This window comes from Gambusia affinis, linkage group LG19 (assembly GCF_019740435.1).
Source record: "Gambusia affinis linkage group LG19, SWU_Gaff_1.0, whole genome shotgun sequence".
In the NCBI taxonomy this organism is placed as follows: Eukaryota; Metazoa; Chordata; class Actinopteri; order Cyprinodontiformes; family Poeciliidae; genus Gambusia; species Gambusia affinis.
Window position 1 is genome coordinate 21,167,642 of NC_057886.1, and position 25,214 is coordinate 21,192,855.

The 25,214-nt window shown below is 37.1% G+C and overlaps 1 protein-coding gene, 1 long non-coding RNA gene and 2 other non-coding genes across 8 annotated transcripts; 1 reads left to right on the forward strand and 3 right to left on the reverse strand.

Moving 5' to 3' along the window:
* The first annotated feature begins 19 nt into the window (after positions 1 to 19).
* Positions 20 to 24,886, forward strand: si:ch211-51c14.1 (protein kinase C and casein kinase substrate in neurons protein 3). Of its 5 annotated transcripts, none has more exons than XM_044101416.1 (10): positions 20 to 33; positions 10,439 to 10,506; positions 14,874 to 15,030; positions 15,103 to 15,338; positions 18,389 to 18,544; positions 19,571 to 19,746; positions 20,993 to 21,113; positions 21,199 to 21,269; positions 21,651 to 21,730; positions 22,261 to 24,886. In XM_044101416.1, exons 2-10 carry the CDS (start codon positions 10,447 to 10,449, stop codon positions 22,368 to 22,370), a joined length of 1,167 nt encoding a protein of 388 aa, XP_043957351.1. In that variant the 5' UTR covers positions 20 to 33; positions 10,439 to 10,446; the 3' UTR covers positions 22,371 to 24,886. The 5 variants fall into 5 exon arrangements, with proteins under 5 accessions (XP_043957351.1, XP_043957348.1, XP_043957350.1 ...); XM_044101413.1 differs by lacking the exon at positions 20 to 33 and adding an exon at positions 5,548 to 5,731; XM_044101415.1 differs by lacking the exon at positions 20 to 33 and adding an exon at positions 5,924 to 6,106.
* LOC122822594 lies at positions 757 to 1,860 on the reverse strand. Its single transcript, XR_006369168.1, has 4 exons — positions 1,795 to 1,860; positions 1,181 to 1,220; positions 955 to 990; positions 757 to 849 (listed from the first exon to the last, which is right to left on the reverse strand). It is a non-coding gene; the product is annotated as an uncharacterized LOC122822594 (long non-coding RNA).
* On the reverse strand, positions 1,055 to 1,146 carry LOC122822659. The gene has a single exon (XR_006369191.1). It is a non-coding gene; the product is annotated as a small nucleolar RNA SNORD88 (small nucleolar RNA).
* On the reverse strand, positions 1,292 to 1,382 carry LOC122822660. The gene has a single exon (XR_006369192.1). It is a non-coding gene; the product is annotated as a small nucleolar RNA SNORD88 (small nucleolar RNA).
* Positions 24,887 to 25,214: the final 328 nt, after the last annotated feature.

A 25,214-nucleotide genomic window follows, 5' to 3' on the forward strand; every position in this document is an offset into this window, starting at 1 on the left:
TTTTCAGGTTTGTCTTCAGCCTTGCAGATACAGGTAAGCCTGAAACATTTTTATCTGTGATAATTTGAGTTATTTACAGAAAAACGTCCGACTGCTGAAGTGTCATCAGTAAATAAATGGACATTCCTACTAAGTGTGGAGTACTGAGCAGGTAATTTTCACGTTCGGGTCAGAATATGAAAATAAGATTAAGAAAAAAACTTTTTATGCTTAAAATTCTTAAGGAACAAATTTGTGTAAATATATTTTTCACAAAGTGACACTAAATTCTAGTAATCTGCCTTTAGATCCGTTTTTATTCTCAGTTTGGAATAAATGTACTTTTACTTTTCAATCCCAAGCAAAAAATATTAATCCTTGACAAATAATTTTTTTATCCTTAAAATTTAAACAGAAGGGTGGTTCTTCAAAAACATGGTTTCAAATGTGGATATTTCTAAAATTATAAGTTTTATTTTCAGAGTGTCGTTTGCAGCTCTTGCGTTTTATTTGACTCGTCTGAGAGTAAAAAATGTACTTTGGGTTGTAGTTTGCAGAAATACTTTGTTCTGCAAAAGACATTTTATTCTCAAAAAATGTAAATATAAACGTAATTAAACTGGTCTGCAGGCTACAATCTTAATTCAATGTTAGGAGAAAATTTAGACGATGCCTGTCCAGCTGTAGTCAACTATTTCTGAATTTAAGTTCCCATCAGGTTTAAATTTTTAACTGAACTTTGAAGAATACATAAATGTACATAATCACACACAAAACTTCAAATCCAAGTTTTATTTATTAAACGCAATTATATACATATCAAGTAAAGCTGACAGAAATGGGTGAGGAAGTCTGCAGGAATCATAGTGTCTGAAAAGAAAAAATACAGCAAAATTAACTTTCATGATTCAACAAGGAAGCAGATAAAATCATTTGAATGTTTCTTCAGACTTTAACATGGATTTTAACACAAACCTTTTCAATCACTCGTCTTTCCAAGTGATCCACACCCTAAAGATAAAAAGAAAATTGTATGTTTGAGATCCTAATCATTAGGAGGACGTCATGAAGTCATTTTCTCCTCAGAAACTCTGGCTTGTCAAGGCCAAAGATGCACTTCTGTCTCCATACAGACTCAGAGCCCAGTGCAAGTCATCAAGGGAGATTTTAGATTCTCATTGGACTTGAATGTTTGACCCACCTAGCAGAGTCCATCTTCATTTAAATCATTTCTCCATTACCTACAAATGAAAAAAGGATAGCGTTAACTCTATGGTGTATGATCACTTAAGCTCAACAAGGTTTAGCTTTTATTTTCCTCAGAAACTCTGGCTTGTCAAGGCCAAAGATGCACATCTTCTCCATACAGATTCAGAGCCCAGTGCAAGTCATCACAGGAGGGTCGAAAATGTTAAATAGTAACAGAAAAACGTAATTTAAAGATAACAAACTAAAACTCGCTCGCGTTTAACAGGCACCTTGAGCATAGTATCCTAGCAGCTTATGCTAACCACGTGGAGTGAGCTCCACGTGGTTGAAAACCAGTCTCCATAGAAAAACTGTCAAATTTTATATTTAACCACCTTCATAGCGCGTAGTATAAATCCTCTGAGATAGAGATTGGTAAATTCACATAAAGACGTAAACAAGTTAAATTTGGCTCACAATTTATCCACCGAAGAATTTAGATTTCGGGAAATACATTACAACATAAGCCAATTTACGAATGATGAGTAACAACTGGAGATTCGCTAAAATTTGGAATCTTACAGTGAATATTGTATAATATTTCTGATCTAAGTAACGTTAATTTACCTCCTCATCGAAAAGTGAACCGTTGCCTCAGTCTTCACCAGCAGTTACTGACCGGTTAGAACGGAGGCTGCGCAGTTTGACTACTGGCAGCAACGTAACTTCCGCTTTACTTCCCCCTGGTGGACGGGAGGAGGAATAAGAGATTTACCCTGAACAAAAATAAAATAGAAATACTGTACTAATTTTGAATTTCCTCTTGGTTGTATTAATTTGAAATCAATAAAAACATACAGCTCCACCCTCCTGTAACTAATTAAATAAAAACAAATGAGTCTATATAAATAGCAAAACTTTTTGCTATTTATATTTATTATATATTTATTTATGGAAATTTATATAATTTTGTATATATATTTAGAAAATTTTAAATGAAATTGCAACAAATGTACAAAAACAAAATCGAATCACATCTTGTGGATGTTGTTTAACTGTTTTGATTTTAAACAAACAAAACCAAATTACTAAATTACTGCTACTAATTAACATTTTTTACTTTGTATGTTATTTATTTTATTTGTGGATTTATTTTTTGGAACCAGGGGAAATTAAATAACTTTTGTCATATGATGTTATGATACATCACAAGTTTGCAATCTTTACAACCTGCAGAGAGAAGTTTATTTGCAGGCCAGTCAACTAAATTTCTTTTAGTCGCAAAAGTCTCAAGACTTCTTGAAAAGAGACAACTTAAAAGTTTAGATAAATATCTACCATAGAAAATTTATAATTTTTAAAGAACCATAATTTTATTTCTATTTTTAAAATTTAAATAAACAAATAAACTTAAAATTTTTGTTTTTGTTCTGTGGGCTAGAAATATAAACATAAATTCTAATCTCATGACAAAAATTAAACAAATCTAAATACATATATTTCATATTTTTAGGGTCATTCTTTGTGGAAATTCAATGCAAGTATTGCAAGAATAAACTAAAAAATTGGTAAAGACCTGCAATTGTTGTTGATATCTAAATTTACAAACATTTGCTGGTCGTTTTTCATTTTAACCAAAGCTTTTAGGACCGAGGAGCTGCAGGCAGCAGTGACAGATATCTAATTTTACAGCAAATAAAAAGAAACAACTGCAAAAACCCCCCAAAAAACTATCTAAACGGTTGAATTTTTATTTTCTTTAAAAAATAGAACATTTATGCATAATTTATACATTTATAACACCAAACCCTGCGTCTAAACACTGTGTTTATATGTGAAGTTACTTTCTCTGATCACCAGAGGGCGCGCTCTCCCGCTCGAATATAAAATCATATTCAGTAAATTAGAAGATGCTTCTGATGAGGCTCGTTAGCTTGATTAAAATTACCTTTGGAAAATTACATTTAATAAGGTATTAAAACTACTTTTCATTAAGCCCACATTTCTGTATTGAAATGTTTTTTAATTAGTTTGCTGTAATATACTAATTATAATGTTATGTTTTTACAGCGGAAAATCAGTGTGATTTCCAGGAATATAGGCTTGAAACATCAATTTGTGTGGTGTAAACTTAAAGAATTAAGCTACTGAAATAAATTCAAATTTATTGATTATGAGAATTATTAGAATAATTAACATTAAACTCTTTGTGTAGAGAAGTGAATGTTGTGTATTATGATGTAATAAAAAGTTAGTGAACATTTCTGATTTCTGGATCCTCAACCCAAAACCATGTTGGTTTAAGTCAGTGCTTCTCAATTCCGGTCCTCAGGCCCCCCTGCTCTGCATGTTTTAGGTTTTTCCCTCCTGTCACACACCTGGATTGAATCTATGGGTGATTAACAGGGTTCTGCAGCACTTGATGATCATGCAATGATTAGAATCACCTGTTCTGGAATAGAGCCACATCTAAAACATGCAGAGCAGGGGGGCCTGAGGACTGGAATTGAGAAGCACTGGTTTAAGTGAAGGCTCTGGATCACGCTGGTATCTGTCAGTGGTTGTTTATCTCCTGTGATGGACTGCTGTCCTCTTCAGGATGTATTAAATCTACTTGTCAGAGTGACTCCAACATCAGGACAATGTGACATTTGTACGACCAACATGCCGGGCTGCTGCAACTAAAACCACCTAACGTCTTAACAATCCTTTTCAGCAGAAACTGGCTTGCTCTGTTCGGCTCCTTTCCCAAAAAAATATCTGTTTTCTTAGAAAAACACAGGCAGTTATCTGTTCTTGTGAAATCACATATTTAATCAGGATTACGTACTTTCAGTGTATTGTGGCCTTCATCCAAGTTTTAAGAATAATATCCCCTCAAATCCTTCATTGAAATGTGGATTGTAATTTTAATAAGATGAAGAAAAAGGTTTGTGCAGGTTAGTCATGGAGTTTGAAATTAATTTGTGACTTCCTTTAAGGAGATGATGATCCAAATAAACACAAAAATGCCCAAATAATAATAATAATAAGTCAACGTTTTTGGATCGATTATTTAATAAAGTCCACTTACATTTTTTTCCCAGTGTTGTAGTTTGGCCTCCATCCAGCAGAGGGCGCCGCTGGTATTCGTTAAAGCGGTACATTTTGATTCAGAAACAAAGATGGCGGTGATTTCCAAGAGTGCGAAGAAAAATGGTCCAAACGGAGTCCGATATGGGATGTAAGGATTCACTTTATCCGTTAATGTTACAAAATATTAAACACTCGACAAACTGCGGAGTTGCCGTCAACTTCTCAACCATGACTTACAGATTTGCTACGACGGAGTGGACATTTAAACAAAACACAGAGGATATAAAGCAGAAACATTATAACATGATAGACAAAGACATGACGTCAATAAGCAGGGTTGATTTTAAGGGCTGTCTAACTTTAATCAGCTGAAATATCCACATTTTATTTAGTCAGTATTTAACACAACTGACTCAAAATGTTTAAATATTTTAAAATATGCTAACAAATGTCCAGTTGCACAACCATACATCTTCGAAAAGCAAAAGTGGAGCCTCCTGCACAATAAACAAGAATGCAGCAAGTGCTTTCTGAACGGCAAGTCCACTAAAAACTTCATCTCTTTTCCAGCAGCCATTGTACAGCGAATACAACCAGCTTCTATTTTAAAATTCTTTATTTTCTACGTCGGTAAGAGCACTATATTAACTCGTTAATCAATAACATTCCATTTTTAAACAATATTTAGTGTACTGAAATGACAGAAAAGCACATAGGTGCCAATAAGTGTGGAGGACAGAGTAAATTTCACATTTTGACCGTTTTTCTCCCGCCTCATGTTATCATTTCCGTCTACTGTCCTTCCAGAGTTGATTGTAGGTTTCCTGAGAGCAGGTTGAGCAGCTGCGTGTGAGCTCTGCAACACACACCTATCTAGTTATTTACCTGGCGTGCCCTGGCAGGTGGAACTGTCATGACTAATTGCCACAAAGTCAGAAATATGTGAGTGTGTGCAGTTGTTTCACTTTAAAGCTTCTCAGAAGTATATATTTATATATGAAAACCAGCTGTGAAGGCTGGCCTTCCTAAAAATCCCAGAGGAATGTGGATGAGAGAAGGAGTAAGGGAATAAACTAAAGCACAGATGTGCACATCCAAAAACTAAATCTAGTTTGGTGAATCAACTTATTTCAGACACCCAAAGTTCACTAAATCATAGAGACAACCTCCAACAAGTGGTGACATCCAATGAACAGGAGAAAAACCTTCCTACAGCTGTGTTGGTGAGAAAAGGAGGAGATAGGTTTAGTAAAATGGGGGAGGGAAGAAAAGAAGAGAGGAGGAGGAGGGAAAGAACATTGACATTAACAGTGGGGCAAAGAAAGGGGAAGAGCAGCAGCAGCGTCCTGGACGGGTGGAAAATCAGCGCTGGAGAGGGTTAAGAGGAGGAGTTGGACGAAGACAAGACAGCGTGGAGAAGATTTCAGAGACTAACTGGAGAAGAAGAAGGAAAAAAAGCGAATCGGGAACGTCTGCTTTGCTGAAAGAGGTAAAGAGCTTTGATGGTTTTCATTTAGAACGAATCTCCTGGAATGACGAGGCTCCTGTTTCTGCTCCCCGTCCATTTGTTGCTATATATTTCCTGCATGCAACATGTTGTGTGTGTGTGTGTGTGTGTGTGTGTGTGTCTTGAGTTATGCGTGACAGATGAAACGAGGACAGAGGGAGGGAACGAAAGTGTGAGCCAGGATTCAAAAGGGGGGAAGTCTTTGCTCTGCTTGGAGCTTCATATGGACTTTGACAACTCCAAAGACCTCAAGAAATTCAAATGTCTGGATCCATAATGGACATTTGAAGAAAAGAAATAGTAGGGAAGCAAATTCCTTTTCTGGGAATGCAAAAAGTGAGGATAAAAAAGTCAGGGGTAAGTCATAAACCTTCATTGTACTGAAACAGCATGAAGATTTATTGAGGTTTCTGCAGTGAAAGTAGGAAAACTCCAAACATGGTTATGTTTATACTCAAAAGTTATCAGGATCATGGAATCTGGGTCAGTTCCCTCCTCCTGCAGCGTCTTTAACCTCCCAAAAGAAGCGATGAAGTTCTGTTTATAATAACAGTTTGACTAAGACACCAATTTAAGGAGAAAGTTCTTCTTTAATGCTTCTGAAAAGCTGCGGCAAACTTTGCAGAATATTTGGACGTAATTGGTAGAGGAAGACAAAGGGGCAGAACTCCACGACCTTTGGGTTCTCCTGGGAACCGCGCTATACCCCGATGAGAGGCGGCCAACGTTGGGAAAGCATTCAGGAAGTGAAGGTCAGGGGTTAAAAGGGAGCCTGCTCGTTATTTCTGTGATCTCCTGCTGCTTTCTGTGTTGTATAACCCCCCCAACCCCGGCGGCGGAGAAGATTGAGCCTCAGTGGTGGAGCATGTGATGTCCCGTGAACAAGCGAGACGTGGAGGGAAATCATTGGATCTAATTGTGCGCCTGAAGAAGAGAGATGGTTGCAGGGAGGAAAAAACTGACGTCTCTTGTCTGGGTGGAGTTCAGCTACAGCAGCAGCTGTGGGTTAGAAACACCAGAAGGCATAACGACTGCTTGCTCTAATATTAAACTGAGAAAAGGTTCTGTTTTCATATGAGGACAAAGTCACACCCTACAGACCACAACACAAGACGGCCCTGTTCTTCAAAACAACCTTCTGTATCAAAAATATGTGAGCAAACACGAACTATAGCATGCATAATATGAACTTACTTTATTATTTATGCAATAATGTTGGTAAAAACCTCAACTACCACAGTGACTTGCTGTCACTAAGGTCGTAGGACAGTGGACACGATCTGTCAGTTGACATTCACACAGCAGGCAAATGCGACCCAAATCCAACTTTTTTATCGGAGTCTGAACAACACAAATCTGATCCGTCCCACTTCCATATGTGGAACTAAATTGGATACGTGTCCTATTGTTTTAAAAGTGTTAGCATCCTGAACAATTGTGGCATTTTATCTGACTTTTACATTTTTCTACACATACAATTATGCGCTGGAAGAAGCGAGATCCAGTAAGTCCAGACTTAAACTTTGGCTGAAGATCAAAAATGAAGTCAGCTTTAATCAAACTCTCATTTGTTTGCCGAAAAAGTCCAGCATACACTTGGGGAGATGTGAAAGAGCAATCAAACTCTGGTGCAGACCAAAAACGTTAACTCAAGTTTGCCTATAAACCTCGGTCTCGGTTCAGTTGAAGTGAACTCTGGTGCAAATGTATACATTAACTGGACTCCAAAACCAGGAAGTGGACCACAGCGCAGGGCGTTCTGGGTAAATACAAGTGAACAAACGCAAGAGTCTGTCGTTGGCGGGAGAAATGGGTAGTAGTCTTTAAAGACAAAAGAGAAATTCTACAACCTCTAAAATCTGACGCTTCTTCTTTTTTGTTTACATTTCCTAAAGAAGGAAATTGAACTTAATGTCTTTTTCGGAGGTTTTTGTGTCATTTCCTTCTGCAGTTCTTGGCGTTCTTGGTGAGGTTTTTCAAAGGTTTTGATTCCTTTGACTCAGTGTGGAACAGCAGCTGAAAATGTAACGTGTTGCAAATTTGGGCCCCAATGGAACCAAGTCTACTGGACTGTCAGGTGTGAAAACACATTTAGTGTCATGGTTTTGGATTGTGAGAGGAGTACCTGGAGAAAATCCACACAACCACGGAGACAGCATACAAACTCCAAGCAGAAAGATCCCAGACTAGGATGCAGCTCAGATTTAAAGAAAAAATAACAATTTGCCTTTGTAAAAATATGATCATGTTTGACATTTTTGCTTCAGATCTTTGTGTCAATACAAAGATAATGTAAGAACTTGGCTATCAAACCATGAGAATCGAATACCAACCCACCACTTGTTGAGGTACATCATACTGAAAGATATTACATATTATTATATTTTACTTCTTTACACACTAAAAAACAACAAAAGCTAAGGGGCAACCTTTGATATCAAAGAAAATACTGCAAAAGCACCAAAGGATTCCATTCAGGTCTTTCTATAAAAACGCCTTTAAGAAGATGAAGATGAAGGATGTTTAAACCAGTTTCATAAAGGTTGTAGTTGCATTTTAAAACCTTTTACCATCTGAGAATATGTCTGCATCGGAGAAATCAGGATTCCCTTTCTTGTTTGTCAAAGTTGTTGTGCAATAACTGCAAGAAAGAAAGTGAAAGAAAATTTAAGGGCTTTTTTAATGAAATGTACAAGAATCTTAGAGAACCTTGATGGAAAACGAGTTTAGTGAGTGTGAATTACTTCCACTTTACAGTGCAACACTTTCGTTGTTGCCACTTGTTGCTTGTCTCTATTCCAAGTAGTTCCCTAACTTGTCCTACCACTAAACTACATTTTTAAATGTTTGACCTAATTTCTCTATCTTCAGGCTGCAAATACACCTTAAAGGAGCAAAAACTGTTTATTTGTGTTTGTAGAAGAAGATGCACGTGCACAACTGTAAATAAGTGGCTGTGATAGATGGGATGAGTTCAGTCACAACCCCAATTTATTTTAGGATGGCTCATGTTGCAAAGCTGGGAATGCTGGGAGGCTCCTTCTCAGTGTAGTCGTCAGAGCTCATTATTAGCAGCCTCCCGTTTACTGTAAAACTCGCCCTGAGGTTCAAATTTACAACGCAAATCATCTTCCAACAGCGGCTCCAGCTTTTTATCTTGCACACAGAACCTCCACTATAGGACTCAGGAACTGACATGTGTTGCAGCAGCTGCGTTTCCTCATATCGGCCCTGACGGAGAGCAATGGTCTGTAAACTGGATTTCTGATTTCCTGGTGAAGTGAGAAATGGAGTCCTACCAGCTGGCGGTGTTTGCTTTGAATAATTGCTTAAAGTTTTAGAGTTGCATTTAGAAAATGTTGGAGAAACAGCTGTATGGCAAATATACGCTATACTGGCAGTAGCTTTTGTCTTCTAGTTTCGCAGGAGTTAAACTGCAGTATTTCTGCTGTGGTGGTAGAAAAATGAGTAGTGGCCAATATAGTTTTACTGGTAGGGAAACCAGTAGGTTTCATGACTCATTAGTCAATGACTTAACACAGTATGTCAGTCTGACACATGTCGAGGAGCGTGAGGGTTTGCAAACCTACACAGTCAAAAAATTAATAGCAATAATTTGGCATATTTAGTCATAAGAGAGGAAAGGGGTTGATATTTTTTAAAGACTTATTTTCGCCATGTTATTTAGTGATTTATAAATGTCATAGTTTCAAACTAAATGTTTAATTATTAACTGTAATAAATATTTCGTCTGAAGCTAAACATTTAGCTCGTTAGCCAAATATTTAGCTAATAGGACAACTCACTCGCCGATAACCTGGAAGTGGACTATCAAAATAAGAGGTGTGTCTTCTGAACTTCCTGCTGCTGAGCGGCCGCATGTAAGTGTTGCTGTAGACGCCAGTAATGCCGTTAAAACGGGTCATTTTGTGTTTTAAGCTGAAATATTGTATATGACGAGAGGAAAAGAAACAACGATTACATCAGCAACAATAGAAGTGAATCAGCCACGCCAGCAGAAGTTACTCCGCTTTTATTTTGATAGTTGTAGTTCATTTCCGGTTATCGGCAACTGAATTTTGCATTAGCTAAATATTTAGCTCTGAGCTAAATACTTATCTGAGTTAAACACGTAGTTTGTAAATTAAATATTTAGCTCACAAGTTAAGTACTAAGTTTGAAAATGTGACGTTTATAAATGAATGATTAACATGGTGACTGAAAAATACAACTGTTTTTTTTCTCTGTTATGACAAGCTAAGTATCTCAGCTATTTTTATGTCTGACTTTACAAATTAGAGAATAATAGCATTTTTCTTACTATTTGGACAATGTGTTACTCATTTGTCTTTTTTTAACCAGCAAAACATTGAACTAGTTGTGTAATTTACCAATTTATGATCCCACGTACTGATCTAGCAGGCAGAAATTATGGTTGATGTCAAGGTTATTAAAAATATACGGTTATAAAGCTACATATTAAATGTTAAGAATATCAAAATAAAGACAATTAAAATTATTTAAAAGTACTCCCTGTTTTATTTTGTCGTATATGAAGCAGTTTTATATAAAAATATTTCTCTGTGTGCAGTTAAGCTGTTTCTTTTTTTTCAGAATCAGCTTGCAGATAAACATGCAGAATGACAACACAGTCAGAACTAATCGGAGATGCTTTTTTAACTTTCCCAGAGAACACGATGTCGACGTCCTCATCAGAAAACAATCCCGAGGATGTCAACCATCGCAGCTTCTGGATGGTATGTGCAGTGTGTGTGTGTGTGTGTGTGTGTGTGTGTGTGTGTGTGTGTGTGTGTGTGTGTGTGTGTGTGTGTGTGTGTGTGTTTGAGGGGACCGGGTGTTTGAGGGGACCGGGAGATATGGCTTCCCTTTCTCAGTCTGAAGGCTGTGTTACTTCCAGTCAAAACAGAACAAATAGTTTTGTTGCTCAGGGTGCAGACCTTCAGAAATAAGGTTTTATCTCCACTTTTAAATGTCAGCAGTAACCTCTAGGCTTTCAGAACTGCCTTAATTAAAAGGATTTCTTTATGATTACATTTGGCAAATTTTGTCTTGTGCTTACTTGCAGCAGTGCTGCATATTTAAACAGGATTTCATTTTCACCGTTTTCTACACAAAAAGGTGAAAGTTACACGCTTGAATGTACAGTTCATCACTGTGCATTTTCATAAAATGTTATCATAAAATAATTTTTAATATCCAACAAAAATAACTCTAGTTAGATTAGTTCAAAGGTCGGAACAAATTGTGTTCATTACATTGTTTTCTTGTATAAAATCATTCTTGGCTAATGAGATTTCTATCTGCTCAGTTCAAAATGAGCTGTTTTAGGGTGTCTAGTCACTTTAAATCAATTAAGCTGCTGCTGGCCACGCCCCCAACTCAACGTTTACACTTACATGAAAATGGCTGCAAACAGATGTACAATTATATAACTGTACATCTTTGAAAAGTATTAGTAGCACCCCCTGTACAACCAACAAGAAAGCAGCAAATGGTTTCTGGATGGTACGCCAACAACAAAATTCTAGTCTTTTCCAGCAGCCATTGTACAGGGGCTGCTGGAAAACATGCTGGAGCTCCCTTGGGTTGCTAGGTGTGTAACTCTCGTCATAAAACAGCTGGGATGTTGTTGTTTTTTGTGCTGGGTTGATTTTAGAAGCAGTTGAGACCCAAAAGGTAGAAGAAAGTTAACTTTGCATAATAATTCTCCTTTAAGTTGGCCGTTTATGCTTGCAAATCTTCTGTAATGGCTGAATTTAAACACTTTTGGCCAAAAAAGAGACAAAATTTCTCCACAGTGGTGTGAAACACAAAACTAATACAACAGCTTATCAGGTTTAGGGGGCAATTATCTTTTGACATGATCTGAAACATTTAAGAAAACAAAGGAAATTTAAACCATGTCATAATTTTAAACCAGGTTGTAACTGAGCGTGGGTGAATATTGAGCGTTTGGACTGGTTTCTGCTGCTGTTTACTGGGTTCACTGGGGCTGCCCCACTTTGATCTCTCTGCTCCTGCAATTTAGGAAGGCTCCCGTTGGGTTTTTGTGTTTCCAGACCACTTCCTGTCTGTGTCATCCTGCTGCCACGCTTTACAGCCGCCTGTCAGTATACGCTGCAAATGTGAAACAGAGTAGACCAAGTTTGCAAAATCACTCAACCTTAAGCAGGTTTGGAATAATTATTAAATAATATTTTGGTATATTTTGTCAAGTTAATAAAATAAATAAAAGCTAATTTAGCTGCTTTTTTCAGTGAACATGGGGGTTCACTGTAGTCTTTGTCAAAATAAAATGAAACTATAACACAATGCCTTTGTGCTTCTTTCTCTGAATGAAAATACCAAAGATAACACAGGTTGGCAGGTTATACGGTTTACGGTTTTTTATATCTGCTCTAAAAAGTTATTTAATCTTTATTTCATCAGGAACATCAAATTGAGATTAAAAATCTCTTGTAAGAAAATCCTGACTTACAGAACAATCACAGCAAAACCAAAATAAATTAAAACCGTTATAAATAAATTGAAATATTCGTCAGTTAAAACATTTACAGGCAGATTATTACTCCTCAAAATCAGTAAGAACATGCTGAAAAACATTTAGAGACAACAACACCTTTAAGTTCATGTAATTCTGCAATTGAAAGCTGAAAAAAATTCTTTCCAAGTTCAGTTTGGATTTTAAGCACAGAGAGTACAAAAATAAATTTAATAAGTATAGAAATAAAATATTTTGAGTGGTAAAATATGTAATTTTTATTCGCCTCTGGTTGCTGTCACTTGTACACACTATGCAACATTTTGTCATCCTACAGTTCTTTGAAATGCAAGCTAGTGCATTTTTTTGACTTTAAAAAGTAAAATTTTCAAACAATATTTTGAGGAAAATCAATAATCACAATCATTATCACAAGAACCTGCAGTACTGTAAGTCTAAATGCTGTGTTGTATATTTTATGTAAAAATAAGGAGTGTAATTCGACACGCATGGTCGTCTTTGTTGGCTGTAGTAGAATTAGATCTGCCTCAGAGATGGGCCAACTGGGTCTCTGCAGCGCTGCTGTTGGCCTCAACCCGGATTCCTCAGCTGTTTCTGCTTAATGCACAGACGAAAAAGAAAAGGAGAGTTGCTGGAAACCAGAACAGACGCAAAGAAAAAGAAAGGATAAATGAGGAGAAAAAGAGAGGGTAGGGGAGGGCATAGATGCGAAAGAACTCAAATGGTTTCAATTAAGGCGTAAAAACGACGATATAACACAACTTGCTAAATAAGAGCTTTTGAGTGTTGACTATAAAATACAACATGGAAAGATTAGTGTAGTAAAGAGAGTAGAGTGTCTTTGATTAAATCCATATCTTTGCAGACACATTGAGGATTATTTACATGCCTGGAATTCAATATGGCTACTATTATTAGCTGTAGGCCAGTTTGAGTGCCAGCGTGTAGGCTACAGCTCTACCGAGAGGCGCTGCGTCACCGGCATGATTAGGAACATCTGTTTAACCGGCGCGGCAGTCAGACGAACCGGCTCACACGTGTTCCCCGTCGGTATTTACACGCAGCGCGGTGATTTAACAAACAGTGACAACTCGCGATTTGAGGTGTCTTTTTAACCAGCTGTCGACTCGAGTCAGTCGCTGAAAGAGTCTGACAGGAAGTGAAGAGCGCAGCGGAGCCGGAGCTGACGGCGGCTGCCAGGAAAATAGCAGATATTTCCAAATTCCACATCTACAAACAACAGAGATATGTTATTGCGCTCAGGGCTGGGACACGAGGTTTGCTCCTTATATGGTCAGTTCACCACAGGAAATGGGGTCAAATGGCGCCAGTTGCATGTCACTTGACTAAAATGGTTTATAATTTTTGTTAATATAAAGTATTAAACAAAGTTTATTGTTTCCTGAAGGGTCTTCAGGTGAGCTTCTCTTATCTGTGCAGATTGAGCTAATTTTAGGTTAGTTGAGCTTAATTTGGTTTAGCTAAACCAGACAAATTTAGCTTAGCTTAATTTCTCTGACCTTACGTTATTTATCTTATTTGATCTTAGCTTATTTTAGATTTGGTTGCTATATGCTTTGTTTATCTGTCTTAATCAGATGAACAAAGGTTAGTTAAGCTGATTTTAGCTTAGCTTATTTTGGTTTAGCGGATTTTCCCTGAGCTTATTTAAATAATCTTCAGTTATTTTATCTTTTTCTTCAGCCATCAATTGTTTTCCAAGTTGTTCTTAGTTTAGCAGATATAGCTTATTTTATTTTTTCTGACCTTAAGTAATTTTTTTATAGTATGTTTTTGTTGATCTTAGCTTATTTTAGGTTAGTGTGCTGTAGGTATGGTTGATTAGTTTAGCTTAATTTAATTTAGCTGATTTGATCTTATTCAATGCTATTTTAATTTAGCTTAGGCTAGCAGATTTTAGCTTTTATTTCTAGCGTATTTAACTTTGTGTGACATAGGGAGGTTGCTTTCTTACTTTAGCTGATTAGATCTTAATCTGGGTTATGGCAGATTATTTTAGCTTTGCTAATTTATCTTGTCTTAATTTATCTGATCTTATTTTCCCTGTAATAACCATAAAATACTTTAATTTATTTTAAATTCTTAGAGTTTACCTTGGTTAAATTTATTTTAACTTACCTTTGTTTATTTTAGTGGCATTCATCTTGTTTCAGTTTATCTTATATCAGCATAGAATTGCTTGGTTTGTTTTTGCTGTAGCCTTATTAAATGAAAAAAACAAAAAACAAAAAAAAACAGACAATTTCCATTTTTTGAGTCATCAATTGTTTTCCAAGATGAGACAAACCAAAATCAAATTTTGTTAGCTGAAATAAAATAATTATAGTAATGATAAACTAAAATAATCCAAGCCAATGTTCAGATAAAATAAAGTAAAAATAAGCTGAACTAATTTTTTATAGTAACTAATTTAAGCAACAATCTGAAACTGTTTTATGTTTTGGATCTTTTTGTTATACAAATTTCATAAAAATTAATTGTTGCATTTTAATCTAAGGGATTTGGTGGATGAAATTCGCCACTGCGGTTTGAGTTGACGTCCATTCAGCCTTCTCTCTTCCTCCTTCTGCATCATGACAGCCTGGGAACTATCATCCCACCGTGAAGCGCACAGAAGATTCCTTCCAGGCCTGCAACGACATCGTGGCGTGTTTCCAGGAGAGAGCCCGCGTGGAGAGGCAGTACGCCCAGCAGCTCGACGAATGGAGCAACAAGTGGAAACCAGTCGTGGACTCCAGTTAGTGTCGCCTCTGCAGAGCAAATAATGAACGCATGAAAGGAAAGCTAAACCCTCCTGCTCCTCCTTCAGGTCCTCTTTATGGGTCGCTACTGAAGGCTTGGCAGTGCTTCCTGTCATCCGCCGACCGGCTGGCCTCGTTACACGCCTCCATCTGTCGCTCCCTGGTGTCGGAAGACGCAGACCGGGTCAGAACCTGGCAGAAGGACACCTTTCACAAGAAGTTATTTGGAGGCTTCAAGGAGTCCCAGGACATTGAGACTGGGTTTGCACGCGCTCAGAAGCCCTGGGCGAAACGGCTTAAGAAGGTAAAATTTAATTCAAATTTAAACTGGGCCCATTTTTTACAACATAGTTTGTAATAGTCGGAGATGGGTAGTCAAAAATTTTAGCAAATGAAAGATGGCCATTCAAATAGAAGTAACTTATTTTAGATGTTTTACATGCTGCAGCTACTAAAATCTTTAGAACAATTACTAAGAAATACTTCAAATTGTTTCTTAATACAAAATATTAAGGCTTTACGTCAAACAAAATTTGTTCCCTAAAGGATTGTAGAGGTAAGTTTGACTTATCTATGCAGGTTTAACTTATTTTAGGCTAACTTTGCTTAATTTAGTTTAGCGGATTTTAGCTTAGCATATTTTCTGATCTTTAGTTTTTTATTATCTTAGTTGATTTTTAGCTTAGTTTAGTTTCTGTGCTGTAGTCTGGGTGGATTTATCTTCGCTTAGCTGATTTGATTTCATTCTAGGACATTTATGTTTAGTTCATTTTCATTTAGCTTAGCTTAGTTTAGCTTTTTTCAACTGATTTTATCTTACCTCAAGTCATTTTATTTCAGTTTGAGTTAGTTGATCTTAGCCTTTTTTAGCTTTGTGTGCTGTGCACTGGAATGATTTATCTTATTTAAGCTGATTTGATCTTGTTGTAGGTTGGCTGAGCTGATTTTAGCTGAATCTTTAGCTACTCTTAATTTATCTGACATTAATTTACCTGAAACAACCATAAATTACCTCCTCTCAAACCTATTATTACTCAAGTAAAAGTAAAACGTACAGAGTAGTAAAAATACTCCTAAAACCAAATTTTATCGAAAACATTTACTCAAGTAAAAGTAACTAGTTACTACCAACTCTGCTAATGTTGTTTTACATGTAATAATTATTATTTTCTTCCTGGTTGAATTATTGCATTTAGGTTTGATCCATGAGGTTGAAACCGACATTTATTAATTGCTTTAGTTTGCAGCTCATGTTATTAAGCATATGATGAATATAATCTTTTATATTTGCTCTGAAAATTACTGTAATCATTCTTGAGCTGCATCACCATGAGCTTGGCCTTTTAAAAAAGTTGACCTTTGCAATGTTTCATTAAAACCTCCCAGCTGATGTAAATGACATTTCTTGTTAACGGATTCTGTTTATGTATTAATTACCTCTCAAATCATGTGGTTTTCTCTTTCAGTGGGCATGAGAACATTGAATGTGTCCTTTCTGAAGCGATTTCTCCTTCCCATTTATTTTCTCTCCGATAAATATAAGTGTATATAGTTTATACTGCTGAAAAAAAGAGTCATTTTAAGATTTTTTTTTTCTAAAACCAAAACAACCATGTTTTTACATTTGTGATTAAGTTGTTTCTTTAGACTTTAAGTCCAGTTAGCATTCACATATAGGTTCCGTATGAATAAGAAATCCACTGAAAAACGAGGCTTTAGACGTGTGTAAACATTTAAAATGTAGGGATGCTACTTTTTAGCCCAAAGTTATCCAACATCACAGCAATAACTGTGGAATATCTATTGTTATAGTTATTGCTTTGGGCTAAAAAGTGGCATCCCTACATTTTAAATATGTTTATACACATCTAGAATAAAGTAAATACAAGTGGCATCTTTAAAAAAAATCTTTAATTTGTCTAAACTTAAGGCCTTAAATATCTTGAATTTATTACAAAAATCTAAGTTGGCCTTAAACACATTCATCACAGCTCTTGAATTTTGTCGCAGCAGAACAACTTGGTCTCAGATATTCATTGTAGTTTATTTGATTTGCGTCCAGACATCTTCATAATGTTTTTTGGCTCAACGCTACCACTAGTTGCTAATGTAATACTACTAGTTAGGTACCAATCATAGTTGCAATCTCTTTAAATTCTTTCTGCAAAATGGCTGTCATTCTTGGTCATATTTTTTAATTTTACTGGTTTTCTATTCTAGCTAGCTAGCTTATTTGTGTAAGTGCAAATTAATGGGCAGTTTGTTGGAGGACGTTGGTTTTCGCCACAGGCTCTCTTCTGTTGTTAACTCCATATGAGGCTAAATGCGTTCTGTGCAAAAATACTCAAACCTTTCATCTTAGCACTACGTTAAGTTAAGATGCCTCAACAACCCTCTAAATTTATAGCTTTTTCAGCCTTAAATTTTATTTAAGGTTTTTTCAAAAAGGGCTTAAATAGTCTTAAATTTGATTTTCTGAAACCTGAAGGTGGAACGCAAAAAAAGTGCAGTGTCTTCAGCGTAATGAAAAATATATGATAAAGATGTTGCCAAAGGAAACTGGCCCGAGTCCAGAGCCTTGAGGAACAGCCGTGATACATGAAGTACATGTGAAAACTAGAATCTCAGGTCCACACAGGTCCTTCCACCAAAACGACTGCTTGTCATTACAGAAATGTCTTGCAACAACAACAACGTTTGTAAAATAACTGTAATTTGTAGTGATACTCACTGGTTTTCCAGATAGCTAGCTTTTTGTGTCTTGGGTAAGTGCAGATTTATTGGCTGGATAATGTTTGTTTTCACCACTGGCTCACTTCTGTTGTTTACTTTTCAGCTTAGCACTACATTACAGTAGCATCCCTCAACGAGACCCTAAACTTATTGTTTTTTCAGCCTTCAGTTTTGTTTAAGGTGGCATTAAAAGGGCGTTAAGAGTCTTACATGAAACTTGCAGATGTCCTGTATGCGGTTCGGATGTGATGCAAAAAGAGTACAGTGTCATCAGCAAAATGACAAAAGTATCTAAAAAGGATTCTGGGCCGAGTTTAGAGCTTTGAGGAACACCCTTGACCCATAAAGAACGTGTGTAAAATAGAGTCTCAGGTTCTTACAGTTCCTTCCACCAATGATTTAAAACCTCAATCACTCTGGTTGTACAATACAAACAACTCATGACTGCAGAAATCGATCTCTTGCAACTGTTATTGTAAAATAACTTCAATTTGTAATGATATTTTTTTAATTTTACAGGTTTTCTTGGCTACATTGGCTTCTCTTCTAATCAAAGTTATGCTTTTGTACCTTTTTGTAACAATTATGTGACCAAATGATCTGTTTTTTCTTTTTCCACAGCTGGACAAAGCTAGGAGGGCGTACCATAAGGTGAGCCGTAAGGAGCACGCCGCTAAGGAGAGAGACTTTCACGCTCAGGGAAACCCAGATGTTTCTATTGACAAGCAGAAAAAGATCCAAGAGGAGCGAGAACTGGCTCAGCAGGAGGCCGAGAAGGTGAGAAACGTGCATCATCCCCTTTCTTTTTACTTAAAATTTAATTTAAAATGTGATTCATCGCCATCTGTTCCACTCATTTGCCTCCTAACTTCAAAATTCAAAGTCCTTGTATGGCGTTAAATATGCACTGTAATTTTTGTGAAGACTGACGCGATTAAAGCTGCAGAAGGACAGCAGGTTGTCCATTAATTTCACAGATGGGGGTTCAACCGGGAGCTCCCACTCGGCAATAAAAATGGCTCATAACAGCAAATCAAGTGCTCCAAAACCAACAAGGGCTAACGGCTGGATGGGGGGCAACATGTAAACAGGTTTTGACTGGAATGGCAGTAAAAGTCGAGTCGCTTCTCTCTAATTAGTTGGTCTTTAAAGTTTTTTTTTACCCTTTTCCAAACCATAAAACATTAATCTGAGATTAAAATGTTCGTGTTTCTGTTATTGTACCATTGACTCACGACTTTTAAAGCTGCACTAGCATGAATGTTGTACCTGCATTTTATCTTTATTCTAATTTTTCTTAATAAAAAAAAAAAATCATATTTAGAGTTAAAACATTTAAGGTTTGCCTGAAAACCTTAAATGATGAATAAAGTACTTCTATTCTAAAAGACATATGAGTGTTTAAAACACTTAAAAGCACACTACAAAAAAAAATGTTAAAATAAAACATTTTTAGCCTCTAATCCAAGACTGCAACTAAGGATTATTTGAGTAATTGATCATTCTAACAATTTGATTAAAAAAAACAAAAAACAATTGTACATTTTCCTTTAACTACTTTCTCATTTTTTCACAATTGCAAAATTTACAATAATTTAATTGATAATTTATATAGTCTTTGTATAATTTTTGCTGCTCTGAAAATGTTATTATTTTAGCAAATGACCTTTTTTAAAAAAGTTTTTATACTCCTGTTAGCGATTAATCAATTACTAAATGAGCTGACGATTATTTCAACAATCGATTAATCACAATTAATTGTTTCAGTTACATGTAGTTGTTGCTGCTTTGGCTGAATCTTAGGTCCGCGCTCGCTATGAGAAAGTCCTGGAGGAGGTGAACCGCTACGTTCCCCGCTACATGGAGGAGATGGAGTCCGTTTTCGACCAATCCCAGGACGAGGAGCGAAGGAGGATCGTGTTCCTCAAAGAAGCCTTCCTGTCCATCCACAAACACCTGGACGTCACCACCAACGAGAGGTGAGCCGCTGCCGCTGCTCCGGCTGCCGCCGCTGCCGCTGCTCCGGCTGCCGCCGCTCCGGCTGCCGCCGCTGCCGCCGCTCCGGCTGCCGCCGCTGCCGCCGCTCCGGCTGCCGCCGCTCCGGCTGCTGGCTGCCGCCGCTCCGGCTGCTGGCTGCTGCCCGCTCCGGCTGCCGCTCCGGCTGCTGCCGCTCCGGCCGCTGCCTGCTGCCGCTGCCTGCTGCCGCTCCGGCTGCTGCCGCTCAGACAGACGGCCCGGTGATGAGGCCCGAATGGTTTTCATTACTGAGTGTTATTCAGCACTCAACTGGTCAGAATAAAAAAATAAAGCACATCAAGATGCTGAAATGACACGCTAACATGCTAACAGGTCGAACACAACATTTAAATAATCACAAAAATTTATTTATTCAAATAAAATCTGTTGTACGTTGTAAATATATGCTTCCTTGTGTAAAATAACCATTTTATAAAGGCTGTGCTGCGTTTAAAGAAAAGCTGCAAACGACCCATAGGAGTTCAAACAGGAAGTGCTAACTCAGTCACTTCCGGTTTCCTGATTTTCAAAATAAAACCGAATAAACTATGTAAAAAATAACTGACAGTGTGTTAGGGCCGCAATAAGAAAATTAAAAAAGTTTTGAGGATTAAGACATAATAAGATTTCTAGAAATATAATATTCTCATAACTTTGTTCTCATTATTTCTACCTTTTTATTAGAAAACTGACTTTATTCCCTAAATATTACGACTTTATTTCATATCATGACTTTATACTCGTACAACTTTATTCTTGGAAATGTTCTTGGAAATAACCTCACATTATTTTGACTTTATTGTGGTAATTTTGACTATATTGTAATTATTTTGACTTTATTGTGGTAATTTTCTGCTGCCTGTATGCAGTCACTGTGTTGTGTCTGGTTGTCTGATGTGTCAAACATGCAGTTGTAATTTATTTGTTTTTGTTTCTCCACGGTTTGTTCACGACTGTGGTGCCTTTAGATCAAACTTAACTCAACGCTGATTAAAAAATTGTTCCACTTCATGTTATTGCCTAAATGTTTCTCAGTGACTCCAAGTCTCTTGATGGAGAATCACAGATAAAACAGCCATTTAATTAATTTTCAAACATTTATCACAGCTGCAGGGCAGGAAGAGGGGAGATGAGAGACACTACATCGACTTAATGCTTTTTAATTTCTGTTTTATGACGATCCATTCTTCTCCCCTTCTTGTCGCTCAGTGTGGTTGCCGTGTACAGCGAGCTGCACAACACCCTGATGGGCATCGACGACCAGGAGGACCTCCGCTGGTGGAAAAACACTCACGGACCCGGCATGCCGACCGACTGGCCTCACTTCCAGGTGTTTCATCCGCTCCAACGTTTGTCCTTTAGAGCAAAGTTCAGTTCTGTGGCCTTAAATGAAACTTTATTCAAATCTTTCAAAGGATTATTCACCTGAGAAGAAAAGCAAAAAGGGGAAGAAGGAGGTGGAAAAGAAAGGAACAATAGAGAAGAGGTCAGTGGATCTGCAGGTGGTCCTGCTGTTTGTTGCTCTTCCTGGCAGGAATGACAGAGTTCAATCAAACTGGTTGGTTTCCTGGTGTTTAAATTTAATCCAGACATTTCTCTAATCCTGTTCAGATTGGGTCAGCCATTATGTTGGTTTACTTTATTTATACCAAAACCAGTTTTGTCGTTTGAGGTCAATCGTTTAGCTATTGAATAAAATGAAAAAGTGGAATTTAAAGACTGCTCTCATTTTATTCACTTTGAGGGATGAATGGGTTGGTTGGTGAATGGATGAATGGATTGGGGTATAGATGGATGAATGAGTAAATTGTTGCCTGTGTTTTTCTCCATGTTGTTGTGATCAAACTTTGTGTTTCTCCCTGTTCAGTGTGATGATCGGCGGCGTGAGAGTGAGAGCTCTGTACGATTATGTTGGTCAGGAGACGGATGAGCTCTCCTTTAAAGCAGGTAAACATGCAGCAACATGCGGCAACAAGCAGCAACATGCAACAACATGCAGCACCATGCGGCAACATGCAGCACCATGCGGCAACAAGCGGCAGCATGCGGCAACATGCAGCACCATGCGGCAACATGCGGCACCATGCGGCAACATGCGGCACCATGCGGCAACATGCAGCAACAAGCAGCACCATGCGGCAACATGCAGCAACATGCAGCAACAAGCGGCAACATGCAGCATCACCTTCATTCTCCTCGTTTTCACACAAACAGCCGATGTGTTTCTGATTTATACATTATTCAATGGCAAACCTTCAAACTTTTTAGACGAGGCTCTGGGCGAGAAATCAAAAAGAACTAACTATTTTAGAACTATTATAGAAGTTTAAAGCAACATTAAGTCAGTTTATTCTGTTTCAGCGACTTTCAAAAGGTGCAAAGTTTCCCTTTAGCACCAGATTTATGAAATAAATCCATGAAAATTAAAGGAAGCAGTCCAGAATATGTGAGAGTGAAAAGTTTCTTTGTCTCTGCAGGTGAGGAGTTTCTGAAGATCGAGGATGAGGATGATCAGGGTTGGTGTCGGGGAAAGAAGGACGAAGGCTGGGAGGGGCTTTACCCGGCGAACTACGTGGAGGTCGTATAGTTTCCACAAACAGGATGGATATGGGTAAAAAACCCGGTGCTGCGTCTGGTTCTGATCAGAAACATTTAAAAACGACATTAAAAATTAAAACCGAGATGTTTTCCAAACACAAAAATCTTTTCGACAAACAGATTTGTACGTTTTTTTGTTTGTTTTTTTTTTAACTTCCTGAAGGATTTTAATGAAAGTTTTAATACAGAAATGCAAGCAAGCGATCCCTTTATGTTACCATGACAACTATATGCTGGAGTATAAAGTCATGCTAATGTTTGGCATTGAAGCTACAACACAAGACTGAGATTTTATTTTGTTTTTTTCACGTTGCTTTTAAAACTGCTGCAGAAGTGAAGGTGAAAATCGTTACCAATGTTTGCAGCTTCCAGGTAAAATAAACCCAAAGCTCTTCAATGAAGTGACACTAAAAACATCTTAATTTGTGGCTTTTAATACTTACAGTGCATTTCACCTCCACTTTTCCACTTTGCTGCTTGAAAGGGAACAATCACATAAACCAGAGTCAATTATTGCAGCTTCTTAATGGAGCTTTATAGGAACTTTCTGATCGCTTTATTTCTCCATAACGTCTCCAAATCACTAATCTGAAGAATAATTACAAACATTTTCATGTTTCCAAAGACTTTTAGGAGAAAACAAACAAACTTTATGCAAAGATGCTGTTCAGCCTCTTCTACATCCATAGTGTTATTCTGTCTGACAATAAATTAAACTTTTGGACTAAATCCTAACTAGTGGCGACACATTCTGGTTTTGTTCACATGTTCCAAGGGGAGTTTAGATCTTTCTTGCCAGAGATCAGAAATGTAAACATCTGAATCTTTATTCTGCATTTTATTCATGCAGTTTCTACAGAATATGTTGGTTTTCTTGGATTACATTTTCTTAGGTTTCTGCAGAAACAGCATCACCGTTCTGATATAAATCTCCTTCAGTGCAGCTAAACATTTCAGCAGGAGAGTTTTAAAGATCTGAGAATCTTTTCTGGAAGGAACTTCCTTCATGTTTGTCTTTACTGGCGATTAATCGCGATTAATCAATTACATATTAATCATCAACATTCAAAAAAGGCCATTTACTGAAAAAGCAAACTCTCAGAGCAGTAATTAACCCAAAACTGTCCAAAATATATAAACATTTTGCATTTAAGATTAAAAACAACTCTGTTTGTAAATGGTTTTACCCAAAACTCCTCGTAGTTTTAGCTTCACTAAGAGATTGCTGGAAGAAAATCTCTTTCTTATTTAATCAGTGAGTTGAATTGTTTATGCATTTCTATTATTGGATAAAAAAGATTTAAGTTGTTTGATAAAAATTTGTAGAATGTGCCGTTTTTAAAACCAGAAGAGTCGTCAGAATAATTGATTAGTAAAATATTCGTTAGTTAAAGGCCTAACTGCAAACAAACAAATCAGCCCAAGTGCTAATAGTGACCTGTGTTGTCTACTGCTGCTTTGACCTTAATTAAATTAAATTAGCCAAACTCAACATTTCTGCATTTTCTCAACTGTAAAGCAAGTCGAGTGAAAAGCCAACAGTAAGTGAAACGTCTTCATTCTTTGGTTTAGATGAAATCTGAAGCTCAGGCTCTCGTTGTCGGGATTATTTTCAACCATTAACGGTAAAGTTTGACGTTCAGTCTTCAAACAACCCGGCAGGATGTGCTCAAACGTCACCGCTTATCTTCACAGAAAAGAAGCTGAACGTGTCGCCTGCTGTCTGCAGAGAGTAACCGTTGCCATGACATCAGATTAACGGCCACATTTCTGGCTTTTTCTTCACTGCAAAAACACAAAATATTACCAAGTATTTTTGATATTAAAGTGGAGGCCAAGAATTGAAAGCATTTTTATTATTATTATTTTATTGGTAAAAATTGGAGACAGGACTTTGTATTATTTCTCGTCAGGAGTGGATTTGGTCATGTACTCTGCAAAAACACAAAATCTTACCAAGTATTTTTGTTCTAGCTTTTCATCCAAATCTCTTAGTATGCTTGAAGATGACAATAAACTTACAAGTAACTTTTCAGCAGGATATAAGAGCTTGTTTTAAATTAATAATTCCATGATCTCAATGAAAATGCATTAAATTGGCAAATGATTTCATTTATGAAAAGACATTTTTCTCATGACATAAATTAAATAACCTGCATTTCTCATAAATACTGAGGATTTTTTAAAAATTTAAACAAGCTCGTTTATTGCTCAAAAGTTACTTGTGAGTTTATTTCTCGTTTAAGAGATTTGCACTGGTAAAATACTTTAAGATTTGTTTTTCTTTTTTTACAGTGTTCAAGATTTAGTTAACATTTCAGACTTTCTGTAAAACAGAACAATCTTTACCAAAGTAAGGAAACACCTGTCATTAAAAGCTTCCTTTCCTTTGCTTAGCTACTCCTCTCCATATATACATGTCTGTACTTTTATCTTTGTCATGTGAGAATTATACATTTGTAAACTCTTCATGTCTTTTGGAAATAAACTCAGATGCTAAAAACAGCAGCAGGTGTGTTCATTTTATGTGTGTGTGACAGCATCATGGCGTCGGTCCCCTCGGGATCCTCCGCCTGTGTTTGTCAGACGGACGATCTCACGGCTGCCGACACGGAGCCAGACGTCGGCAGAGCAACCTGCCGCGCTGCTGTTCAGGTGAGCCGAAGTGACGCTGCCTTGACATCAGTAACAGCAAAAGAAAGAAATGCAGCAGAGCTTGTTGTTTTGGTTTGGAGAAATGGAGATGATGATTTCCCCCTGAAGGGATTTTCACACTTGAAGACATTTTTGTTGCTTTTTTTTTTGTTTTTTTCATACACGGTTTCAGGTAAAA